The 22,338-nt window shown below is 42.0% G+C and overlaps 1 protein-coding gene across 1 annotated transcript; it reads right to left on the bottom strand.

The window, feature by feature from the left end:
• Nucleotides 1-398: 398 nt before the first annotated feature.
• Nucleotides 399-20,904, bottom strand: GMCL1 (germ cell-less 1, spermatogenesis associated). The gene is made up of 14 exons (XM_074164198.1): nucleotides 20,717-20,904; nucleotides 19,621-19,744; nucleotides 16,708-16,804; nucleotides 15,820-15,917; nucleotides 15,218-15,330; nucleotides 14,443-14,508; nucleotides 14,182-14,266; nucleotides 13,866-13,956; nucleotides 13,249-13,389; nucleotides 8,817-8,886; nucleotides 4,130-4,205; nucleotides 3,138-3,283; nucleotides 2,841-2,928; nucleotides 399-1,777 (listed from the first exon to the last, which is right to left on the bottom strand). Exons 1-14 carry the CDS (start codon nucleotides 20,902-20,904, stop codon nucleotides 1,649-1,651), a joined length of 1,512 nt encoding a protein of 503 aa, XP_074020299.1. The 3' UTR covers nucleotides 399-1,648.
• Between the last annotated feature and the right edge of the window lie 1,434 nt (nucleotides 20,905-22,338).

The following is a 22,338-nucleotide window of genomic DNA, read 5'->3' as shown; positions in this document are numbered from 1 at the left end:
TGCAAGGGCAGAGCAGGATCTGGACCCCACCCGGAGGTGCTGAGAGCAGGAGGCCTGCAGCAGCAAAACCCAGCACCAAAGATTGCATTTCAGCTCCGGCATTACATAAACCCCAGGAATGTTAACATACCTGTTCTCTTCGGCCATTAACAAGCAGCCCTGGTTTCTTTCCACTGAACCAGTAACAAAGTCTTGGTATTTCTACTTAAAAAGAAATAAAAACCGCTTCCTCAAGTATCTAAATGCCAAGTTCGATGCTGTAACAGATGAACGCCTTAAAACGCTTCTGCTTTTTGGTGTCCAAAGAAGTGTAACACAACGCAAGATTATACAGAGCGCATCCATGGGCTGAATCCGATAGAAAGAGCTTTTCATGGCAGAAAAGGAGAGACACTGGTGAGAATTCCACTTGAAATCATTTATTGACAAGTTGCCATGTTTTTCCATCTTGCCTGACACATTTTTATCCTTGTTATAAAGTACAAATGGTTTTATACTTTTCTGACAACATTAAAAAAATAGGCTACTAAAGAGGCAAAATCGCCGCTTTGAATCCAAAAATCCTACTGTAAGAATTCAAAATTGCAGTAGACAAACATAAAACCCAACAGACAGACAGAAGGAATACAGTGTACCTCCGACACTGGACTCATTCCTCACACCAACTGAAAAGGAATCCCTTGTTCCCAGCTCTTCCTTTGGATCCTGTGACCTTGCTTAAACTGACGTGAAGTTTGTGTTAACACGTACAACTCAAAAGGCACTCGAAGGTCACAAGTTCCTGAGCTAAAAGGGGATATATTCCCAATGTAACAGTTAAAACAAGTCACAAAAAACAACGTTTAAAAACTGGTATTTGGTTCACGTCAGTATAGTAAGCATTCAGGAGAATCCAGCTGAAAGCTGCTGATGTATAACAGACTGAAATGATGGTTAGTAAATTGGAGTATTTTCAGTACATGGAAAAAAAAAGAATTCACTTACAAGCGTCCTTATTAGCAAATTCATGTGCTAAAAAAAGAGAACTATTTTCTGCAACGTTAAAAAAAGCCCGAGAACAAGAAAGAAATGTATGGGTATCTGATGCAACAAAGGTTTAAAACAAGCAGATCTGAAAGTCTGTACAGTTAACTAACTAAGAAAAGTTGACAGGGAACATTTACATGGATGTATTTGGCCCTAATGGAAAAGGGCCACAAAAGTGAGCAGAATATGGATCTGGTATTTACAGATCAGTTATTGAAAAAAACAAACACTGGAAAACACACTAACAAAAGCCACATGTCCTACAACAGGTGCTCAGAATCTGACAGGTAAGCTCATGAGATGTCATCCACACAAATTCCCTATTTCCAATTTGGCTCAGTTTTCGCCCAGAAAAATAGAAGTGTAACACTTCTCAGACACGGAATGGCTGCGCTCTGAAGACGCAGAACAGAAATAAGATTAAAAGAAAAGGAGTAACTAGTTTTGGCCTATATAATTTCTGATCTTCTCTTCAGATATGCATAGGAGTATACTAAGGCCATATATATATTTGCTACAGTGTAAGGCCTTTTGCTGTCAAAGCTCTGTGTGTCAGCACGGCATTTCACTTAAAGCAGGCATACAGAGTTATACAAGTGCTACTATATTCCACTGAAGAGTCTCACATTTCCGAATTATCTGGCAGTGCCTCACTGTCAGCCTTCTTCTCTGGCGACGTATACAAGAAGTTACAGCAGATGTAGAGCGGGAAGATCAGGAGTCGACTGTCCAAATTCATCACCACCTCCTCCTGAAAGGAAACACGGGAGACGTTGGCACAGTAAGCGATGCCATTAGAGGGAAGTCCATCAAAAAGCACACAACACCGATACTACCAGTCATTCTATAAATTTTAATTACTACGTACTAAAAAGCAGAAGATAAAAAAGCCAAGATAGTAATTCACTTTTACCTTAGGCAGAGGGTTTTATAATATTAACACTGATAAGATAGTCTCAAAACGCTTTAACCCTTTGACCCAGTGCTGACAACCCTCCTGCACCAAAGATAACAGAACCTTGAGAAACGGCTGAGCAACCTTTCCCTTCAAGCCCGCTGGAGAGAAAGGGAAACGTTTCTCCACTACCAGTTTCAGGAGATTTAACCAACCAGGCAATCCATAACAGTCAAAGCAAATTACAGTTTGTTGGCAGGAACGGACTTTGGGGTAGCAAAACCGAAACTTTATCCTACAGTAAGGATGGCATTTACAGGGAAAAGTTTTCCATGTATTTGCCATCTACATATCACTGCTGATTAGGATTTAAGAAACTTGATGATCAAGTCTTTCACATTCCTTACTAAATTCTGCTGTTGCAGAGGGGTGGAAATGGGCACGTTCTCTTAAGAAAACTCTGCTCCTCTCTGAGGCTTTTATTTATTTTTTTAATAGAGTAATGAATACCACCCTTGAACAATATGCAGATATTCTTTTAACTTGTCAGCAAGAGTCTTCAAAAAAACTCCAAATTTGCCTCTAAATAAGCAGGAATCTGATGGACATATTATTCAGAAGGGTAATCTCACCAGCATTGGAAGCAGTTGCCCAGCAGACAGTCCACGAGCAGACAGCTTCTGCAGCGCCATGGGAACTAACTTCACCATCATCAACATTAATGAAACCCATGCTATCCTACCCTAGTTACAGTCGACAAATTAGCTTAATCTCCCACTGCCTATAAAAGGAATGCTTGAAATTCCACATAAGCAATAACAACAACAACTGCTCTTCAAAAGCATCGACTTCTCAGCATTTTTTTCATACCTTGGACTCCACAACTCAAGTTCAACAGCTTAGAATACCACAAACATACCTGGTCCTTCTCGAGGGTTAGGATCCGATATCCTGTTGTTCTACTGCAAATAATTTTCCCACTGCTATCAAAAGAGGCTAGACGTAACCTAGCGATATAAAAACAGTTAAATTAAGTTAGTATCCCATAACTTTGTTATTCTGTCTCCCTGGGAGAAGCTCTTTATGCTAGAATAACTTTTTCAAACATAACTAACTTGGTGGCAACAAAATTTAATGCAAACACAGACGGAAAGACTTAGTTACAGTAAGACATTTTCACATACACCACAGGGCCTGCTTCTTGGTTCCCCTTTACCTGAAGGCTATGTTTCTCCGAGGCTGCAGACTGACTGATCCACTGCACGGCTGATTCAGCGTATTCCGTTTGAAAATGATGTAACGATTTGTGTAAGTAACAAGAAGGTCAAAGCCAAAGTTGAACCCAGTCCAGCGCCAGCAGTACTGAAGAACATCAGTAAAAAAATTCAAACAAACCAGCCTGAGTATTGGCTACAACATGAATGAAAGGCACCACTTCTCCAACAAATCAGATTTGGGAATGGGATTCTCAGCTACAGAGATGGATGGTGGATTCAAGGACCCTCGCCAACACCTCTCTGAAACATAAGACATCTTGGTAGGCAACCACACACACTTTTGGGGGCCAGCCCTTGCAGACAGATGATACATGAGACAAGTTTAGTATCAGCTGCCTTCCAAATATACAGAAACACATTTAACGACAGTGGATTTAAAATATTTCTGCATTTAAAATACTTCTGCATTCTGGTCACTGGTGCTGTATTTCTGAGTAGCGCTTAACTACAGGTCCCGTTCATGCACAAAGCACTCCTTGAAGCGCAACATCCTTGGGTTAAGCGACTTCAGCGGGAAAACATTCATGTTTCCTCTTTTTTCACAAGACCTGGCTGTGACTATTACACATTTTATCTAGAAAGCTTCCTTTTCCAGTTAAAAACACATCAGTGATCAGAGCTATATTTTAACTGCAAGTATTTTACAAGTCTCAAATGACAAGTACTGGCTTCATTCCCTCCTTTCACACACTAAAAGTTTTTCCAAACATGGGCTTGTTTGCAGTGTACAAGCACAATTAAAACACTTAATTCCTTACTCATCATAAAGACAGCAAGTGTTCTCATCCTTCTAGGGAGAATGAAATCATTTTTTTAATGTACCATCTCCTTTTTGATGCAGTTTGACAATTAAGACCTAGATGTTTTGAAAATACTGAACATGTCTAAGCCACGTCAGCTATGCACAGGCTTAGCCACATGCTGTACTTACATCACCGTCCTTTGCAAGTTTTCGACCACACCTCATGCTGTTTGCTTCCAGTTCCTCTTTATTTATTTCTTGAGGCCTATGAAAAAAAGAAGCGCATCTTTAAGGACGCTTAAACAGCTTTGTATGGAACTTTAAGGTGGGAAAGATGAACAGCCAAGAGTACACTGGCGTGACCACACAACTGACCCTTCTCTGAACAGAGGTTAGGCTAGATGACCTCCCAGGACTCCTTCCAACCCAAATTATCCCATGAACATCCAACTACTCTACAAAACTGCAATATAAACCTCAGGTAGGTAGGTTCTTATAAAAGAACCTTTCCAGATAAGAAAATAATAGCCGTTGCAATGAAATACACTCTCTAATCCTCCTAAAAAACCTAAATCCTTTTCAAACGCAGTAGTCCCAAATCACTAGGCACAAACATAAATGAGTGTTAGTGCTGAGGAACAGCTGGGCAATGGAGAAGCGCCTGCAGAGACGCGGGAACAGATTTCTCAAGAGGCTGGTTATGCAACTTGTCAAAAAAAAAAAAAGTTTACCCGCAGTGATCATGAAGTGCCACGAGCTTCTTGATTCTGTCATCCTATACCAACGTGAACTTGTTTCACCCAACAGTTTCCACTGGCGCTTTCACACGTAGAAAAATCTTGCAGAGCCAGCGTAAGTAAAATCAGTCCCAGCCTTTCAGAAGTATGCTACTCGCTTAACTTTAGATACAATTACATCATTAAGTACATAAGCAACCCTTGCCAGAAAGTCTTCGACTTACACTGAGGAAAAATGCTTAAAGTATTTTAAGTAACAATGAAAGGCAACCCCCCCCCCCCGCCAGTTAAATTATAAACCTGCAATATCAAATAATATACTACAAGCAAGAAGAAATGCAGCATCTTCTCTGCTCCTACTGCGCACACACCACAAGAACTTGTGGCTATAGCTTTTATGAACAAACTCAGACTGTGGTCTTTCCACCCTCTGTTTCTGTAACAACTAATCCTGGAAGATTAAGTATTTTATGAATAAGTTAAGCAAATAAGCTAATCATTCTAACCAAATTCATCCAAGAACCTCCTGTGTGCTTTTTCCACATCTTCTAGCTGAACTGGTTATGTAGCTGACCTAAATTCAGTAATGGCGATAGAAGATTCATTTCGGTTTAATTAGTGACAAATTTCACAAACATTAGTACATAATGTTCAGACAGACATTAGTATTCCCACCTCCCAATTCCTCAAGCAGCCGCAGAAGATGCAAAACTTCCAGCTTTAAGCACTTACACTGGCCTGACATATGCTCAGTGAATAGTCAAGTTATTCTGTTTTGTTCTTAAACACTGCCAAAGAGACTACTAGAGTAGAAACGATTCCAGTCATGGATTCGAAAGATCTGTCTTGCATCTGACACTGAAAAATTATTAAAAAAAAAAAAAAAGTGATCCACTTTAGCACAAGTAAAGCTCGAGCAGCTAGGGTTCAAAGTAATAAACTCCAGTACTACACTAAAAAATTCTGGAGAGTAATAAAACTCTTTAGTTCTTTTAAATGCAAACTACATGAAATAGAAGAGAAACACTTTCTTCTCCTCTCTAAAGTTATCCAAAGAACAAACCACATCACACATTTCAAAGCAGTATCATTTCCATGTTGGCAGTCCTAGAATAAGCAGATGCAATTATGCCGTGCACCAGGTGGGATATGAAAATAGAGCCTTACATCAGCTCCCTGGGAGTCAGACTTCGCATTTCATTCAGCTTACTAAGTTTGCATCCTTATCTCTAAGGAAGAAAACGTGTTAAAATACTGATACAGGCAGTAACTGTGAGAGGAAGGGCAGCAAATCAGGATAAAAGGATGATCTTGTAAAACCTTAATTCTTTTCTTTCAGTTACAGGTTGGTCAAATGTCCAAAATATTTAACACAAAGGAACAGTTGCATGTTTTCCCTTCTGAGACACGAGTTACAAACCACAGGACTGCAGCTTGCCACTAGAAGGCAGGGAAGTGATCTCCGTACTTCAAATAATAACATTTGTCTTAAGAGATCGTGCGTTATGGACTAGCGACATCACAACTGCACAGTACTACAGGGAAGCACTCCACACACGCATGCGTAACCCCCTATCTCCCTCCCACACAACTCTGGAGAACACCACGTTCAAAGACAATTAGTCCATTATTGACTATTAAACAAACAGTAACCTGGATGCCACCTCGAACCATTAAGTTTGTAAACTACTAAAGTCAGAAACTAAGGCATACTGAGAAGAAACACTACATCTCACCCGCTTCTTACCATTAAGGTTAAAGAAAGACCTCGGCAATGAATGCCAGAATAAGACATTTGGGCAAACAGAAGTCTATTGGAAGGTAAAGCTTTCTCTGCCTGAGATTTTCAGTTTTAGCTGCCTTAAAAAAAAAAAAATTAAAAAAAAAAAATCCCATACTGCAAAAGAGAAAACTAGACAAGCAAGAAAAAGGTGGATAAATACTCTGCTCGTTCCAAGAGTCACTGAAACCACCAGCACTGTAGCTGAACAAGAAAAAGGCTGACTTTAGAAGCTGGTATGATCCCCACCATTTTCACTTCTGTTTTGTATGAGCGCTTACTTTTTCAGAAGCGTGTATATCCGCTGGCTGACGTTTAAAATGCTCTCACTGCATTACAGTGAGCTACCAAGAGACATCAAAAATAAGCAAATACATGGTCTTATCTTGTGTCAGAATTTTGATGGCTATGTTGATACTCACTTTCACATTAACTGTTGTTTCCCATATGAGCTAGAAGGTAACACATGATATATGATCTACTGTTAGATACATCAATAACAGCATTACAAGAAAAGTCTTCCCAAGAAAACAACAGTATCAGAAACAAGCTACGCCCACCCGACATTAATCTTTAGGAGCTGAAATGATGAGATACACAATTACGTGCTTTACCTCTACCAGCTCCTAAAGCACTGCTATGGACAGAAAGAACCTACTTCTTAAAGATCTTGACTTTTAAGACCAACGTCATATTTTTGGGAATTTTTCACACTATTACATGACAATATCAAAAGGAAGTAATTAAGGAAATATTTCCTATATAAAACACAATTACGCCATGGAAGCCACTGGCACAGGGTGTTGGGGCTCAAGCATAAGCTGATTCTAAAGAGAACTGTACACATTTGAGAACAGGTCTATTGGTGGTTGGTCATTCAATAATGATCCAGCCAAAACCTCCGATTGGAAAATCCTTAACTACTCACTGCCAGAGAAGTACATCAAGAGAACATTCACCCTTCACTTTACAGGAAGATGGGACATTTGTATTGCTGATGGCTGCCACAGACTGCATGGCCTTTGGTTCAAAATCAGGACAGCGGTTCTTATGTTTTTCAGATTGCAATTACTAAGCGAAGCCTACCATTGCAACTGAACATGGCCACCTTCACAACAGCAAATGCTGGGCTAACAGAAACGATGGAAGAAAATAAAGCTGTTGTTTTATTGGTTTTTAAAACATAACAAACATTCTGCAGCTTCCTGACCTGACATTTATTCTCCACAAAGCACACCAAGGACTAGGAGAGAACACAAAGGCAGGAACGACTTCCCCAGTCACATTTTGTTGTAGTTTCAGTATTTGGAAAGAGATTAAGGGACCTGGCTCAAGGCAACGTGGCAAAAAGCAAGCAGAAAGGAACAGTTTGTGATCACACGCGTACATGTAACATACGCTAAATCCACACACCTCGCTGCCCAAGCCACCACTGACAGCCCTCATTAGGCACAGTCTAAAGGAACCCAACTATGCATTACCCACACAGACAGCAGTCATGGCATTACCTGAGGTACAGCTACACGCAGATCTCTGAAAGCACACAGAAACATGGCAGTTGTCATGGAATTCCCTCAATGGCAATGAAATGCCAACACAGCACAGCATGTGGTATAGGAAGGAGAAAAGACAGGATATAAAAATAGGAGTATTATGGAGACAACTACATCTTAGCAGTGGAGAAGGATGCCCTGCCTGGGAAAAGATAGAGGTGCTGGCAGTGGAGAGAACTATCAAACATAAACACCGGGTGGGGGAAAGGCCGTGAAAGTAGAAAGGAATGAAGCAAACAGGTCACAGGATGCCAAGCCCTGCTGGGTGCTGGGCAGGAGAAGCAGGAACAAAGGTTAGCGTGTGAGTATCCCTGCATAAACAAAAAACTACAGTCCGCCTTCTATACTAATAGTTCCGTCACACCACAACCTCTCGCCTACTTAGCCCAGGAGGAAGGAAGCAGGACAGAAAAGGCTTCTTTTCCATCTGCTGGACTTTGCCTAAAGTGGTCCTTAAAATCGAAGGCTAAGGTACTCTTTCACAGCCTCAACACATATCTCTAGACAAAGCACCAGTGAGAAGCATTAACCAACATAAAAGAACATACAGAACACCCCTCCCCAGTGTTCACCTCTGGTCACATTGTACAAGGTTTTCTAGAGTTCTATTGTTTAAAGGATAGGAGATCAGCCAGCCCAAGGGAAGAGATAGCTCCACTGAGAGCAACAGAGTTTAAAATCACTGAAGTATGTTTTACCCCCGCTCTTCTTAATGTGAACTCCAAAACTTAATAATGTCAGAATTTATATAAGAGGAAGGTTTCTAATTTCAGAAATAAATAAAGGAAAGCCTGTAATATACCTACCCAATATCATTGTCTTGTTCTGCTCTGAGCATGGCAAACCACTGCTGTTTGTAAACAGAGGACAGCCATTCTAAAATTAAAAAAAAAAAAAAAAAGCTTGGTGTTGTCTTTGGAGCGGGGAATGGGGATGTTTCATAAACATTTGAATTATAAAAAATAAAATTACATTGAATTAATAAGGTTAAACTCGTTAACTGGATGACCTATGCAAACACACCACCTGATAATGCACTTGTGTTATTCATCTCCAGGCCTCAACTACAGAAGCAGCAGTACAGATAAAAATCAACAACCAACACTAAGTAGCTCAGGACTATATTCATCTTATCAAGAATTCACAATTGCCAGAAGTGATGCAACTCAACACATTTCCTCGGTATGCAAAGTTCTGTTAAGCCAAGAAGCTCGTTAACAAGCTCTTGGGAGAAGATGCTGTTTTCTGAAACCCCAACAGAATTCTACGCAAGTTACACAAGAAGAAAACAGAATCAGAGGATAAAGGAAACAGGGAGTTATCATGGATATGGTAAAAACAAACATGGATATGGTAAAAACAGAAATTGTCCCCCACCAGGAATAAACATAAATCATGTCTTCTGAGAACACCATAAAGATTTTATCAGCTGTATTAATTTAACAGTTGCAACCAAGAGATGAAACAGAACAAAAGCTAATAGCTTGTAAGTACACAAAAGGGATCGCAGGCACCCAAAAGCACAGTATGTAAGTTCTTCTTAGTCACGATAACAAACTGGGGCAAGAACGCAAGGTCACGTATGAGAACAAACTCTATGGAGGAATAGACTGGGACGGAAGGGACAGTGAGAACCAGCTACCATGAAAACAGAAGAGGTAGTTGATGAAGATGATAGAAGGGAGAAGCAGCGAGATCACGGTGCTGAGATTGCCTTAGATGTCCCAGATGCAAAACTTAGTACCAGTCCTTGTCCTACTAACTCTAGAGTTAAGATTCAGATTGCAATAGGACCAATATGGGAATGAACCAAAGCACAACAGAAAGTATAAAAATGATTTAAGGAAAACTACACAGGTAAGGAACAGATAATGGATGTGCTAGAAGGAAAAAAAGGAAAATAAATCAGGAGATGTAAAGCAGAACAACGAACACTTCACTTACAGACAGACACATTATGTATTTCTGTCTCTATGCAAACAAGAACAGACTCTGTTGTGAACTCCTAATACGGTATTTCAGTTTTCTCCTGCAGGTCCTATGCACATACAGGGTATTAAAAAAAAAATTAAATTACACCATTCTTTCAACTGTTCAACATGATTTCCTTCTTTACCTCCCTGAAAACAATTTAATCTAGAACAACCTAAAAGGCTTACGCAAACTTATACAAGGCTTATACAAACTACCCAGTAATTTCCACATCTGTAGACTCTCTCAGGTACGACGCAATCACCTCAAATACTGGATGCTGGCAGCCAATAATCTGGTCAGAAGTGCACCAATAATATTTATCTAAGCCTCCCTTAAAAGGAGGAGCAAGAATTCCTGATCTTAACACAGATCTTTTGGCAACAAATTGAAATCAAGAGATTACAAGGGCTCTCAAGTATTAAGCTCCAACAGCACTTCTTCACACACAGAGGTCTCCACATTATGCTCATTTCCTCCCTGCTCTTCCAGTTCTCTTGGAATTCAAGTCTTTTATTATTTTTTTTTAAATTAATAATCAGTGGTAGAGCATAAACATCAGATGCTCTTTCTGCACTAACCACACACTCAACACCCCCTTTCCCACTGCGTGACTACAAAGCAGCCAAGCCTATTCCAGCGTTTATCACAGTTTATGAAATGTTTAACTATGAAAGAATAAACATTTTGCTCTCTAATATCTTGTGAACTATGGGAAAATTACACATTCTTTTTCAATAAGCACAAGCAAATCAGCTTCAAAGTTGCAATTAATCTTGTAACAATCGAAGAAGCATTCTTCCTCTGGCATACGTAGATAGAAGGCTTCTGGGTTTGAGCATAGACACAAAATTCATCCACTGAAGAACACTAAGAAAAAGCTGCCCATCACAGTTTTGATAAGCGATAACAACAGCAATATTAAGAGAAGAAAATCAAGTGCAATACTGGCAAATTTCTGGTTTACAACATCTTATTCCCATGCTGACAAAGCCACTTCACAAGGAAATAATCCACAGTTCTCCCGTGTCATCGTTAAATTAAGGATCTAAAGGGTCATTCACCCAAAGTTACCTTATTTTTTATTACACAATGGAGATGCCTTTGCACTTCAATTATAATCTGTACCAATATCAATCTTAAGTAATATGGATTTTATTTACTTTATACATCACCTAAGCATATAAAATAGCACATATCAAAGATCAGATCTGTTCTTCCGGGACTCTTACGCATGATATGAAATTTTATCACTTGCCTGAGGTCAAAAACTGCCCCATCTACTGGACATAACCGAGCAGACCATCCACCGAAAGTGCACCTCGGCTCGACGCAGCACTCTAATGCACTGCCTCCACCTGCTGTTCGAAGAACACTTTTAAATAGGCATTTTGAGCACAGGATAACCGAGTGCCTTCATATTTCACTTTGTCAGAACTACTGCAGAGGACGGTCTCTTCTCTATCTATTAAGCCACAAATTTAAACCAGAACCGGGAGCAGGGAAAGCCAGTACATTTACGCAGTAGTAACTGCCCACTGTCACTCAAGAGACTGAAAGATTTCTAGCGAGGACAGGACCCTACCCCTCCCCACAGGAATCCCCTACGGCAGAGAGTCACAGCTCAGGTCCTGACAGCTTCATTCTTCAAACATTTCAAAGCGTGAGAAGGAAGTGCTCAAGGTTGTCCAGTGACAAAAAGCAACTAAATCATTCTTTCTGGCAGGGATAGGATACAGCAGTACAAGAAAGGTAAACTGAGTAGTGACGCTCACTACATCATCTTCATGGCACAGAAAGCATTTTAAAAGCATCTAACAATTTGATCAGGCTAGCAGGCTTCAAAAGAAACATCCCGACAGATCTGTTCTGGCATTGGATCATCACTGTGTTGACATCTATGGCAGCATGAAGGAAAAAGCCAATACGAGATGAAAAAAGAAATATTTTAATTCTACAGGAAGGTAGTAGTGTAACTCAAAGACAGGTTAAATATTTATATATGGCAAGAGTCCAAAGCAACCCCCAAGGCTACAAGTATGGACAGATGACAAGAACACTGATGTCACGAAGTTACAAATAAAGGTGATAAACAGCTCAATAGAAGCAGTCTTAATTGACATTTGGCAATTATACCTATAAATAGACATCACAGACACACAGAAGAATGGTTATACTGTGGACAGATATTAAAAAAAAATAATATCAAGGCTGTGTACATGAGAACCAGGAAAAAAAGCTGTCAGAGAGTTAAGAAGCAAAATCCAATGCTAAGATTCAACTACGATAAGGGAACACCGAACAAGTGAAATACGGAGCAGGGATAGCAAGAGCCAAATTCAAAGGCAGAGCATGAGAAGCCCAAACACTGTTACAAGGAACACAACTAATTCTGGGGAGGGAGAAAAAGAAAAATTTTAAAAAAAGATGTAGAAAAAGAAGGATGGGCAGGTGTTTCATATGATAAAAGATATGAATGACAGTGGAAAAACATTTTCCAGTGACAGCCCAACTTGGTAACTTATTTCCAGTCTTTTTCACCTATCAGCAGCCAGGTTTGCACAGCTCCCAAGCAAAGAACAAAGCCTATCTGTGAACTCGGACTTCAGCAGCAAGATGAGAATGGGGCTTTTATTTTTCAGTGATAATGTAATGTTAATTACATTAAATGACATTTTACTTTATGGGTTTCTAAAAACACCAGAACCTAGAATGAGGATGCATTTTTATACAAGTCAAAACGCAAATAAAAGGACAAGAGTGAAATACTTAAATATCTCCTCCAAAAAAAAGTTTAAATATCTGTTAGTAAGTAACACTTGTCTTTGAAGATGGGAGAAAAGGCCACAGCATCTTGTGCTTTTGGTTTTCATTTTCAGGTATTATTCCAAATCCTATCAAAAACTACCCAGCTCCTTTTAGAAAGATAACAGCTAGAAAACAGTTGAGTCCCAGCAAGTTTTGCTCTCTTAAAAGGAAAAGGGTTTTTTCATGTCTGGGGTCATTTAAACGCTGATAACGTACTGTGTATTGATTATAGAGTATTTTGATAAACCGCCTGATCAACAAAATGCTTAACACACCTATGTGTAAGCCTTTTAAGACTTTTATGTGTGTAAATTTACTATTCAACTTCTGCTGAATTTTCAGCCACAATTCTGACGTGGGAGATAAACACGCGAGCGTTAAGACCAGTAAATGCACCTAGATCTTCCCCAATTACTCTAAGGTAAGACAGACTGGGAAAGGCACACAGAACTCACTCACCTGAGGGTATCAGGGAATCTTTCTCAACAATTCTGGCGGATGCCAAGTCACTGATGATATACTGTAGTCTCAAGTGTGTGAACACTGGCAGGAACGCATTCCCCTGTTCCGACTCCAGGAATGCGATGTCACCCTCAAAATCTGCAAGACAGAGCACCTGTATTACAACTTATGTTCATAAATATTTTCCAGACCCTATTTATATTTGGGATTGAGTTTTAACTTATTGATCAGAGAAAGTTACCATAGGCAGGCAAATCATGTTTTGCAAGTGAAATTAAGAAATTACTTACTTTCAAATCGTTTCAGCAGAAATGTTAGACCAAACTCTTCCTCTTTTGAAATACACTAACGCCTCCTAGTGAGAAGGCAACAAAAGCTTAACCTAACTGACCAACAGCAAAAGCCACACAGCAAAAACAGCGGCCATGGCTGCCCACTTGAAAATATGTGGGCAAAACAGCAAAAAAGCCATCACTGTTGAGAATCTGAGGCCAGGGACTGACGGCAGAGGTAAGCCTTCCCAGAGAGAACGGGAGAAAGTTTGGAAGAAGACTGTCGTGTTTTACTTCTAACCTGCATCTTCCGCAACCCAAGGCCATGCCAATTAATCCTACCTTTCCTACGCTTGGCAAACCAGGCATCAGCTTCGGTTAACAGTTGTTTCAAAGACCCATTCCAAGAAGGCACCAGCTGAAGGAACATCCACTAGGTAAAGTAAGGAAACTCTAGTGCGTTAATTGAAGACGTTTTCAAACAAGTAATACATGCATTACTAGATACTACACATTTTCATAATGCATTCATTCCTACAAAGATTCTGATATTCTATTAAATACTTTCAGTAAATACCAAAAAGGCTAAAATTCTCATCACGTTACACATCGATTACTACTCAGGAGTTCAACTTCATAAAGCCCCTTTGCCAAATACCTTTTTGAGAGCAGTATAGACATCCATCTCCACTTGCATTACAAATAGGTTAGAAGAGCTGATCAGTTGTTTCATGAGGTTTATGCTGAGGGGAAAAAAAAAAGAAAATAATCACAACAGTTCTACGAGACAGGACAGACCAAAACAAGAAAGCAAGCGAGGTAACAAGCACCCATCAACAGCCTAGGAATTTATTTGTAGTGAGCTATATACTTTGGAAGAAATTGTAATTCATGACTCAACGTTAACTGAAGCCTGTACCTGAGTTCTTTGAAGAGTTCAACACTCTGGTGAGTCATCAGGTTATTCAGGAGCCACTCAAGGCACCTAGATTAAAAGCAAGGAATAAATATCTGTATTTTTTTCTTATATATGTCAACATTCCTGCAACAGTTGCTCAGGCTCACAAAGCCTGATTATGTACTGCATGATTTTGAAATATCACTTTAACCTGAGACATGGAACACATAAAAACATGAAAAGAGTTATTTCAAAACCATGAAGTTTACCATAACATTTTCCAAAATCTTCTGGAACTCTTAAATTTGCATTTAGTTTCTCTCAGGGTACAGTGAAAGCTGAATTCAAAGTACTATTAATGCCAGAAAAAGGTGAGAACACACTAATTCACAGGCAAAGGAAGCAGTTAGCACTAACCTCAGCATTCTGCTCCCAAATGTATAATTATCCCTCCTAATTAAGATAAAGTTAAGCTTAAGTTCTGAATATTAAAGCAGCTTTGTGATAAAACAGGCAATGATCACAAGTATTATTTCACTGTCACACTGAAGACTAAACATATTGTCTTTACTAATGTACTTTAGTAATTAATTCACAGCACAGGTCAATCTATCTACTATAGTCTAAACCAATTTTAAGATAATTGATTATAGTAGAAATTCAAACATTAAATAGGAAAAACAGCCTAAGTCAGATAGCTTTAAAGAAAAAAATAACTTGGGCATTATTTTACTGTTTGTAAATTCATACTTTAAATTAAAAATGTACAAAGCAGCTTGGAGAAAGCAATTCTTACTTTTTCTTCACGGAGTCTAACCCATATGTCCCCGCTGAATTATAATAACCACACACAGTTTTTGCATTAATGGTTTCCTTCATTGTTTCACCGCATTGCTGGATTAAGCCATCCTGTGGGGAGGAGAAAAAACCACAAATATCCAAAGTTTTATAACTTCCCAACAGGAAGCATCAAAGATTGTGCAGTTCATACAAATTTTCATGCCTGAACAATTACCCAAATCACATGTGCTACAGAGAGCTCAGGTTGCCATCCAGAAAATTTAAACCAACACTCCTCAGAAAAATATATTTTCTTAGGAGTATATCATGTGAAAGAAAAGCCTAATGAAAACCTTCAGGGTGGAACAAATGAGCTCTTAAAACACATTTTAATTTACTTCTAGATATGATTTGCAAAGTAGCACTTAATATTACAACTGAAACTTAGACATGGCATTTTTAAATAAAACCACTGCGTTATGTTTGGGGTTTTTCCCCACTTAGTTTGGAAAGATGATTCACTTCTCTGGGTGAAATCATACATGCATGTCAGTATATCATGAACTGCTATCTCTGTCTGAAAAAAAACCATAAAAATATTGCGTATTTATTACTTACAAGCTGCAGCATGCAGGCTGCTGCTAAAAGTGCAACTACTCGACTGGGTTTTATTAACACATCATCTCTGTACAGCGACCCAAAAGCCACCTGTAGAGCTGAAAAGAGTACAAGTGTCAAAGAAAAGACAGGACAGGACATTCAGCACAGACAACTAAAAGAATCTTTAAATATAACCAAACCATTTGAATGCCAGCATTCTCTACAACCTTATTTGCTCTGGACAAAAAGCAAGTATTTACCAGCCCAAGCACACACAAACACAAAACATGACATTAACCAATGAAATAGTCCTTTTCACTATTTAAACAAAATATCCATCTTAAACCAGCCACCAAGTCACGGAGCAATGTAGAGAGCAGTAAAACTAGAATAAAGGAAGCTAAACCTCACAATCCTTCTCTGCAATCGATCACTACTATGATGTTACAAGTTTCTCTGTAAATCTTCTGAAAAACACTATTTTTTCACTCCATGATACTTGGAACCAGAGCAAAACATTCTGTCAACTCGCACTGGTCCCCTGCAAGCACTCCACTCAGTAGCTTTTCAAGAGCCGACAGATGAAGATGCGATTCAGGTTCTAACACTTGGGGCTCCACACGAGTTGCACACATTGATCACAACAGCCCCGTTGCTGAGACAACAGGACAAGGGGGTGCTTCTCAGGTGCCCTTCACAACTCAGAGGAACAACAATGAATTCAACTCTACTGGTGACCCAAGTTAAGCTCAAAACTGAACGAGCACAAAACCCATTCTCTCAAGTTTCCTGCTCACTAGATTGAAAACTATTAAAAAAAAAAAAAAAATAAATCAGTTACTTCTTGTCAGGTTCACCTTAACCTCTACCTTCAGAGTCTATATAAAATAAAAGGTTCCCACTTACCCTCTATATCAATATTTTGGTCAGGAATTTCCAACTCTATGACATTCATGCTAGACTCTTTCCAAGAGCCACTGAACATACTGGAAAAGTAGCCTGACTGTATGAGGGAAGAGGAGAGAAAAAGAACTCAAGTAAGAGATTTCATTCAAATCAGAACTGTCAAATGCAGCACATGGAACAAAAAATTGTTAATATTTACCTTTATAAAGAACAAAATGTATTAAGGGAACTTTTCACAAGCTAAAACATTCTGACATATTTAAGAAAGGGCTACTTGGAGTTGCTCTATTACTGAAAGTGAAAATGTGTATAGAAAATTTGGACTACATGTCTGTAATCAGACTAAGTAAAGAGCTTTAAAGGGCCAGAAAAGCCACATAAGCTCTTTTCCTAGAAACCACATCACCAATGGGGATATAATTAGTCCAAGAACTAAGTCTTTAACGCTGCCAGCGGACAACAAATCCTGCAGGCATTAGGGAATGCCAGTTTGGGTATTGGAAGAAAAAAAAAAAGAAAAGAAAAAAGCATGCAAGACATACAAATTAATGTACAAGGTTGTAGTCTCATACCAGGGACACATACACATACACCATTTATGCAAAGATACCTTTTATTATAAAGTGTAAGGCATATAAAACTAGAATTTGATAGGTTTCCATCCAAATGAAGTGTAATATACTGCTCTACTAGGATTCATGATTTTCCTTCTCAGCAGCAGATGTGCCCATTATGAGATGCTATCACTCACTGAAGTTTACCTGAGAGATCAAAAAAATAAAGTCTATTTGTACAGTACCATATTCCCTGACCTCTTAACTCAGCAAATAACTCAGGGCAGCAAATAACATAAAATCCAATTTTGATTTTATTGGTTACTTCAGTATTTCTATACTTTCAGCATGTCCCCTAACTACGATGACATACAACACACTACTCTCAAAACCAGCACCTTATACATCTTACCAACCCTCAGGAAGCTACCTTAGCTTTGCCACATAGATCATCTCCTCCATTTCATGAGAATTTATCATTTTACTAAACAGCATCAGAAAAACGAAATCCTCCATTTCTCAGATCTGCTGTTCACAGGTAGAGCAGCACCTTACTGTCAATTTATCAAACTAAATGCAGTAACTCGAGAGACCAGGGAAACAGAAACATTCGGACTGAGACAGTCTGCTCAACAAGGCAGAGAAGGAGCCCTAACTTCAACAAGTTATTTTTAACCTCCAAAAATATTTTATCTATAGTAACATTATTCCAATGACAGAGCATGAATTGAAATAGAAACTCGACTTATGAGGATGGTTACCTTAACCACTATATTTCATCTCACAAGAACATCACTTGTACAACAAGGCCTCTACAGAACAATTTTCAAATTTCTGTTAAAAAGCATCCATGAACACAATTTAATATTCAATCGTACTCATCAACCCACACTGAGTTTTAAGGACTAGCTGCATGAACTTGAGACGTAGCAACAATAGAATCATGACAATTAAAAACATAATTGTCAACAACAGCATAAGGATGAACCCGCAACGTGCCCCCCTGTTTACGCCACACAACGTAACAGTCCAACCCACTTACACCCTCCCTGTATTACACAGAGTCACAAACGAGTGGACAAGTAAAGCTGTGCCTGCCACCTGTCCTCCCTGGTCCAACACCCCCACTGCTCTACCCAGAGATGGCTGCCACTGCTCAATCTTTGGCTATACACAACGTAACTTTCCTGCCTTCATTTTATGCTTATTAAAAGGTTCTAACACATGTACAAGAAAAGTATCTTTCCTACAAGAAAACAACAGAATTTCCTTGGCTGTGCCCAATCCAGGTAATTGCTGTACCTGCGCTGGAATCACAGCATGAACACAACAACAAAAAAACCCACAAATTCACTTCTACCATCACTTGTTACCCCAGAGAAACTGTATTCAACCTGCTGAGCATCTCACAGTGACGTCTTCATCTTCTAACACATAAAACTGCTTTGCGTTTGACCACAGCTAACAAAGAAGTGCACACGTTTTCAGGTGTAGTACCTGACACTAGTTTCTCTTCTCACTTCACATAAACTGTTTCCAAAGTTAGATTCTCACTTTAAAGTTAATGGCACAACTGAATTAGACATTTCAAGACAAAGCCATGGTGTCTCCCCACTTCGGTCACAGGAAAAATAATGAAGAGAACAGACAGTAAAGATAACAGTACCTCTTCACCTCCAAAACACAAAAAGGAACATGAAGAACTTCACTTCAATACAAGCCCAAAATAAAATGCTTGTAGAAACAGCATCTTTTTTTGTAGCACAAATCTTTTCCACTAAGATTTATTCCTTTTCAGAGCTCCTGTGCATACCTTCCTCATGCAGCAACAAGAAAGCCCTCATCAAGGATGAAGGCTACGTAACAAATACAGAGACCCAGCTCCAGCCATTTCACTTTAGGTGCCTACACTTGAGTCCCAACAAAGAGTAAAACTGAACTGGGTTACCATGTGCTTTACAAATCCATCCTGGAAGCGCTTTCTTTGATCTGCAATAATATTAACATCACAGGAGACTCTCAGCCATTTATTTAGCAAACAAGAATGTATTCTCAGGACATCAAAACACAATTTTCACGACTGTTTTCACAAAGGATGCACCAAGACAAGTAGATTAAAAAAATTAAATAGGAAGAGACAGAACCGAAGAAACTTTTCAAACACAAAGGTACAGCTATGCTTCCTAACACTACTATTAAAAGCACAACACAAGTTGTTTCACTGTTTGCATCCACAGAAAGAGTGCTAAGTCTGAAGTATAAGGAAAAAAAAAAAGGAAAAAAAAATCTCATCACACCTAACATTTACCAGATACTCTTTTATTAACCATACAGTTTCTATTGTGAAGAAGCCACTTACCTGACACAAATATATCTTATGCAAATTCCACTCTTCTCCCAGAGCACAAATTTTGATATCACTGTTCTCCCCATTCAAAAACAGAGTCTGATAAATATACTTTGAAGTGCTTTTCAATTTTTTCCTAAACAAAAAAGGCAAGCAGAAATACACTCCATCAAACTTCTCTGTTACAGAAGCAACACTAAGTATAAAGTACTCGGTAGCGGTTTTTAACTCCCACTGATGGACCGACCGCCCCCCTGCGCTGTTGCTCCCATGCCCTCCCCACTTTTGTTTCATAGCTGGGACCCGTCCAAAGCAAAGAAACGACCCCTGCCCCAGGCCCACCACAACCCTCCTCCCTCCTTAACGACCTCCCCGAGCTCGGTCCCTGTGTGTCCCAACCATAACCCGCCCCCACGCCCGACCCTGCCAGGCCCCTCAGCCCCTTCCCCTCACCTCAGCGCCCCAACAGCCCCTTCCCCTCGCCTCAGCGCCCCTCAGCCCCTTCCCCTCGCCTCAGCGCCCCAACAGCCCCTTCCCCTCGCCTCAGCGCCCCAACAGCCCCTTCCCTTCCCCTCGCCTCAGCGCCCCAACAGCCCCTTCCCCTCGCCTCAGCGCCCCTCAGCCCCTTCCCCTCGCCTCAGCGCCCCAACAGCCCCTTCCCCTCGCCTCAGCGCCCCAACAGCCCCTTCCCCTCGCCTCAGCGCCCCAACAGCCCCTTCGCCTCGCCTCAGCGCCCCTCAGCCCCTTCGCCTCGCCTCAGCGCCCCAACAGCCCCTTCCCCTCGCCTCAGCGCCCCAACAGCCCCTTCCCCTCGCCTCAGCGCCCCAACAGCCCCTTCCCCTCGCCTCAGCGCCCCAACAGCCCCTTCCCCTCGCCTCAGCGCCCCAACAGCCCCCTCCCCTCGCCTCAGCGCCCCAACAGCCCCCTCCCCTCGCCTCAGCGCCCCACAGCCGCCGGCCCCACAGCCCCTTCCCGCCACCCACCCCCGGACAGACCCACCATCGTGACTGAGGCCCACAGCCCCTTAGAGCCGCCGACCACCAACCCCCCCTCACCCCCCGCCCCCCCGCCTCCCGAGCCGGGCCCCCAGCCAGGGCGCAGCCCAGACCTGCGGGGGGTGTTGAGGAGCCGCTCCTCCCGCTCGGCCTCGCCGTCGCTGTCGCTGTCACCGGGCCCCTCGGCCCCACCGCGCTTCCTCTTGCCGCCCCGGCCGCCGCCACCGTCCCCCCCGGCCGCCCCATCGCAGCGCGGGAGGCCCGGCCGCCTCCTCAACACCCGGCTGCTCAGCGAGCCCATCGCCGCTCCGCCGTCGCCGCCGCCGTCTCCTCATGGGGCCGCCCGGAGCGGAGCGGGGAAGAGGGGGGTGGGTGGACGAGAGGGCTCTTCACCAACGGCCGGCGGCGGCCATCGCCACCGCGCCTCTGCGCCTGCGCCGCGGCCCGTACCGGCTGCGCGTGCGCCGGGCGGGTCCCGCGCGGGGGTCCCGGGGCGCAGCTGAGGGGAGGGAGGAGCTGCAGGAAAAAGCCGTAATTCCACCCAGTGCGGTGTCCCGGTGTCATGGCAGCTCTTCGCTTGGCGGTGGATGAGCGAGAGGAACCGTCCGGCTCATCGAGCTGCGAGTGGGAGCAGCCGCAGCGATAGGAGTGGCGAGTGCGGGCCTGCGCTCCCCGATGGGTGGGAGTGTGGGTCTGCTGGAGGGGAGGACGGCTCTACAGAGGGCTCTGGACAGGCCGGATGGATGGGCTGAGGCCAACGGTGTGAGGTTCAACACGGCCCAGTGCTGGGTCCTGCGATTGGGTCACACCAACCCCATGGACGCTCCAGGCTGGGGAAGAGTGGCTGGAAAAGGACCTGGGGGTGTCGGTCAAGAGCCGGCTGAATATGGGCCAGCAGATTGCCCCGGCGGTCAAGGTGGCCAACAGCATCCTGGCCTGTGTCAGGACCAGTGTGGCCAGCAGGACTGGGGCAGTGACCGTCCCCCTGTACTGGGCACTGGTGAGGCCCCACCTCGAGGGCTGTGTCCAGTTTTGGGCCCTTCACTCCCAGAAAGACCTTGAGGGGCTGGAGCGTGTCCAGAGAAGGGCACCGGAGCTGGTGAGGGGTCTGGAGCACAAGGAGAAGGGTCTGGAGAACTTCTGAGGGAGCTGGGGGTGTTCAGCCTGGAGAAAAGGAGGCTGAGGGGAGACCTTCTCGCTCTCTACAACTCCCTGAAAGGAAGGTGTAGCCGGGGGGGTCAGTCTCTTCTCCCAAGGAACAGGCCATGGGACAAGAGGAAAAATTTCTTTACTGAAAGGGTTATCAAGCATCGGAACAGGCTGCCCAGGGCAGTGGTGGAGTCACCGTTCCTGGTGGTATTTAAAAGACAGATGGACATGGTGCTGAGGGACATGGGTTAGTGGTGGTTCTGGCAGCGTGAGGTTAATGGTTGGACTTGATCTGAAAGATCCCTTCCACCAACCGAGACGATTCTGTGATCTGCCCCCCATGTTGTCCCAAAATGAGGGTTCTTCACCTGGGGTGCAGAAAAAACACCTAGTCAGCACACTGAGGCAAGAAACTTGTTTTTATTTTGGTTCTGCAGAATCAGGTGCTGGGTGTTTAACAACAGCTGATTGGTGAAGCTACAGTTCCTTTACCATCCCTCATCATACGTATGCATTCAAGTGAATGTTTTAAACACTTTGGGATATCCCCTTAATTAGTGTTTTTTATTTACAAGAGGGTGTGTGT

This window comes from Numenius arquata, chromosome 26 (genome assembly GCF_964106895.1).
Source record: "Numenius arquata chromosome 26, bNumArq3.hap1.1, whole genome shotgun sequence".
NCBI classification, from domain to species: Eukaryota; Metazoa; Chordata; class Aves; order Charadriiformes; family Scolopacidae; genus Numenius; species Numenius arquata.
This window is presented reverse-complemented; position numbering and strand designations above follow the sequence as displayed.

Bases quoted from the DNA above. Each gene is read 5' to 3' on its own strand.
- GMCL1 (XM_074164198.1), bottom strand. From the start codon at position 20,904: ATGGGCTCGCTGAGCAGCCGGGTGTTGAGGAGGCGGCCGGGCCTCCCG. The intron at 19,745-20,716 runs GTCTGGGCTGCG...TTTTTTGTTTAG, and splicing joins CTCCTCAACACCCCCCGCAG to GAAAAAATTGAAAAGCACTT. The intron at 13,390-13,865 runs GTAGGATTAATT...TCTGTCTTGCAG, and splicing joins GTTTGCCAAGCGTAGGAAAG to ATTTTGAGGGTGACATCGCA.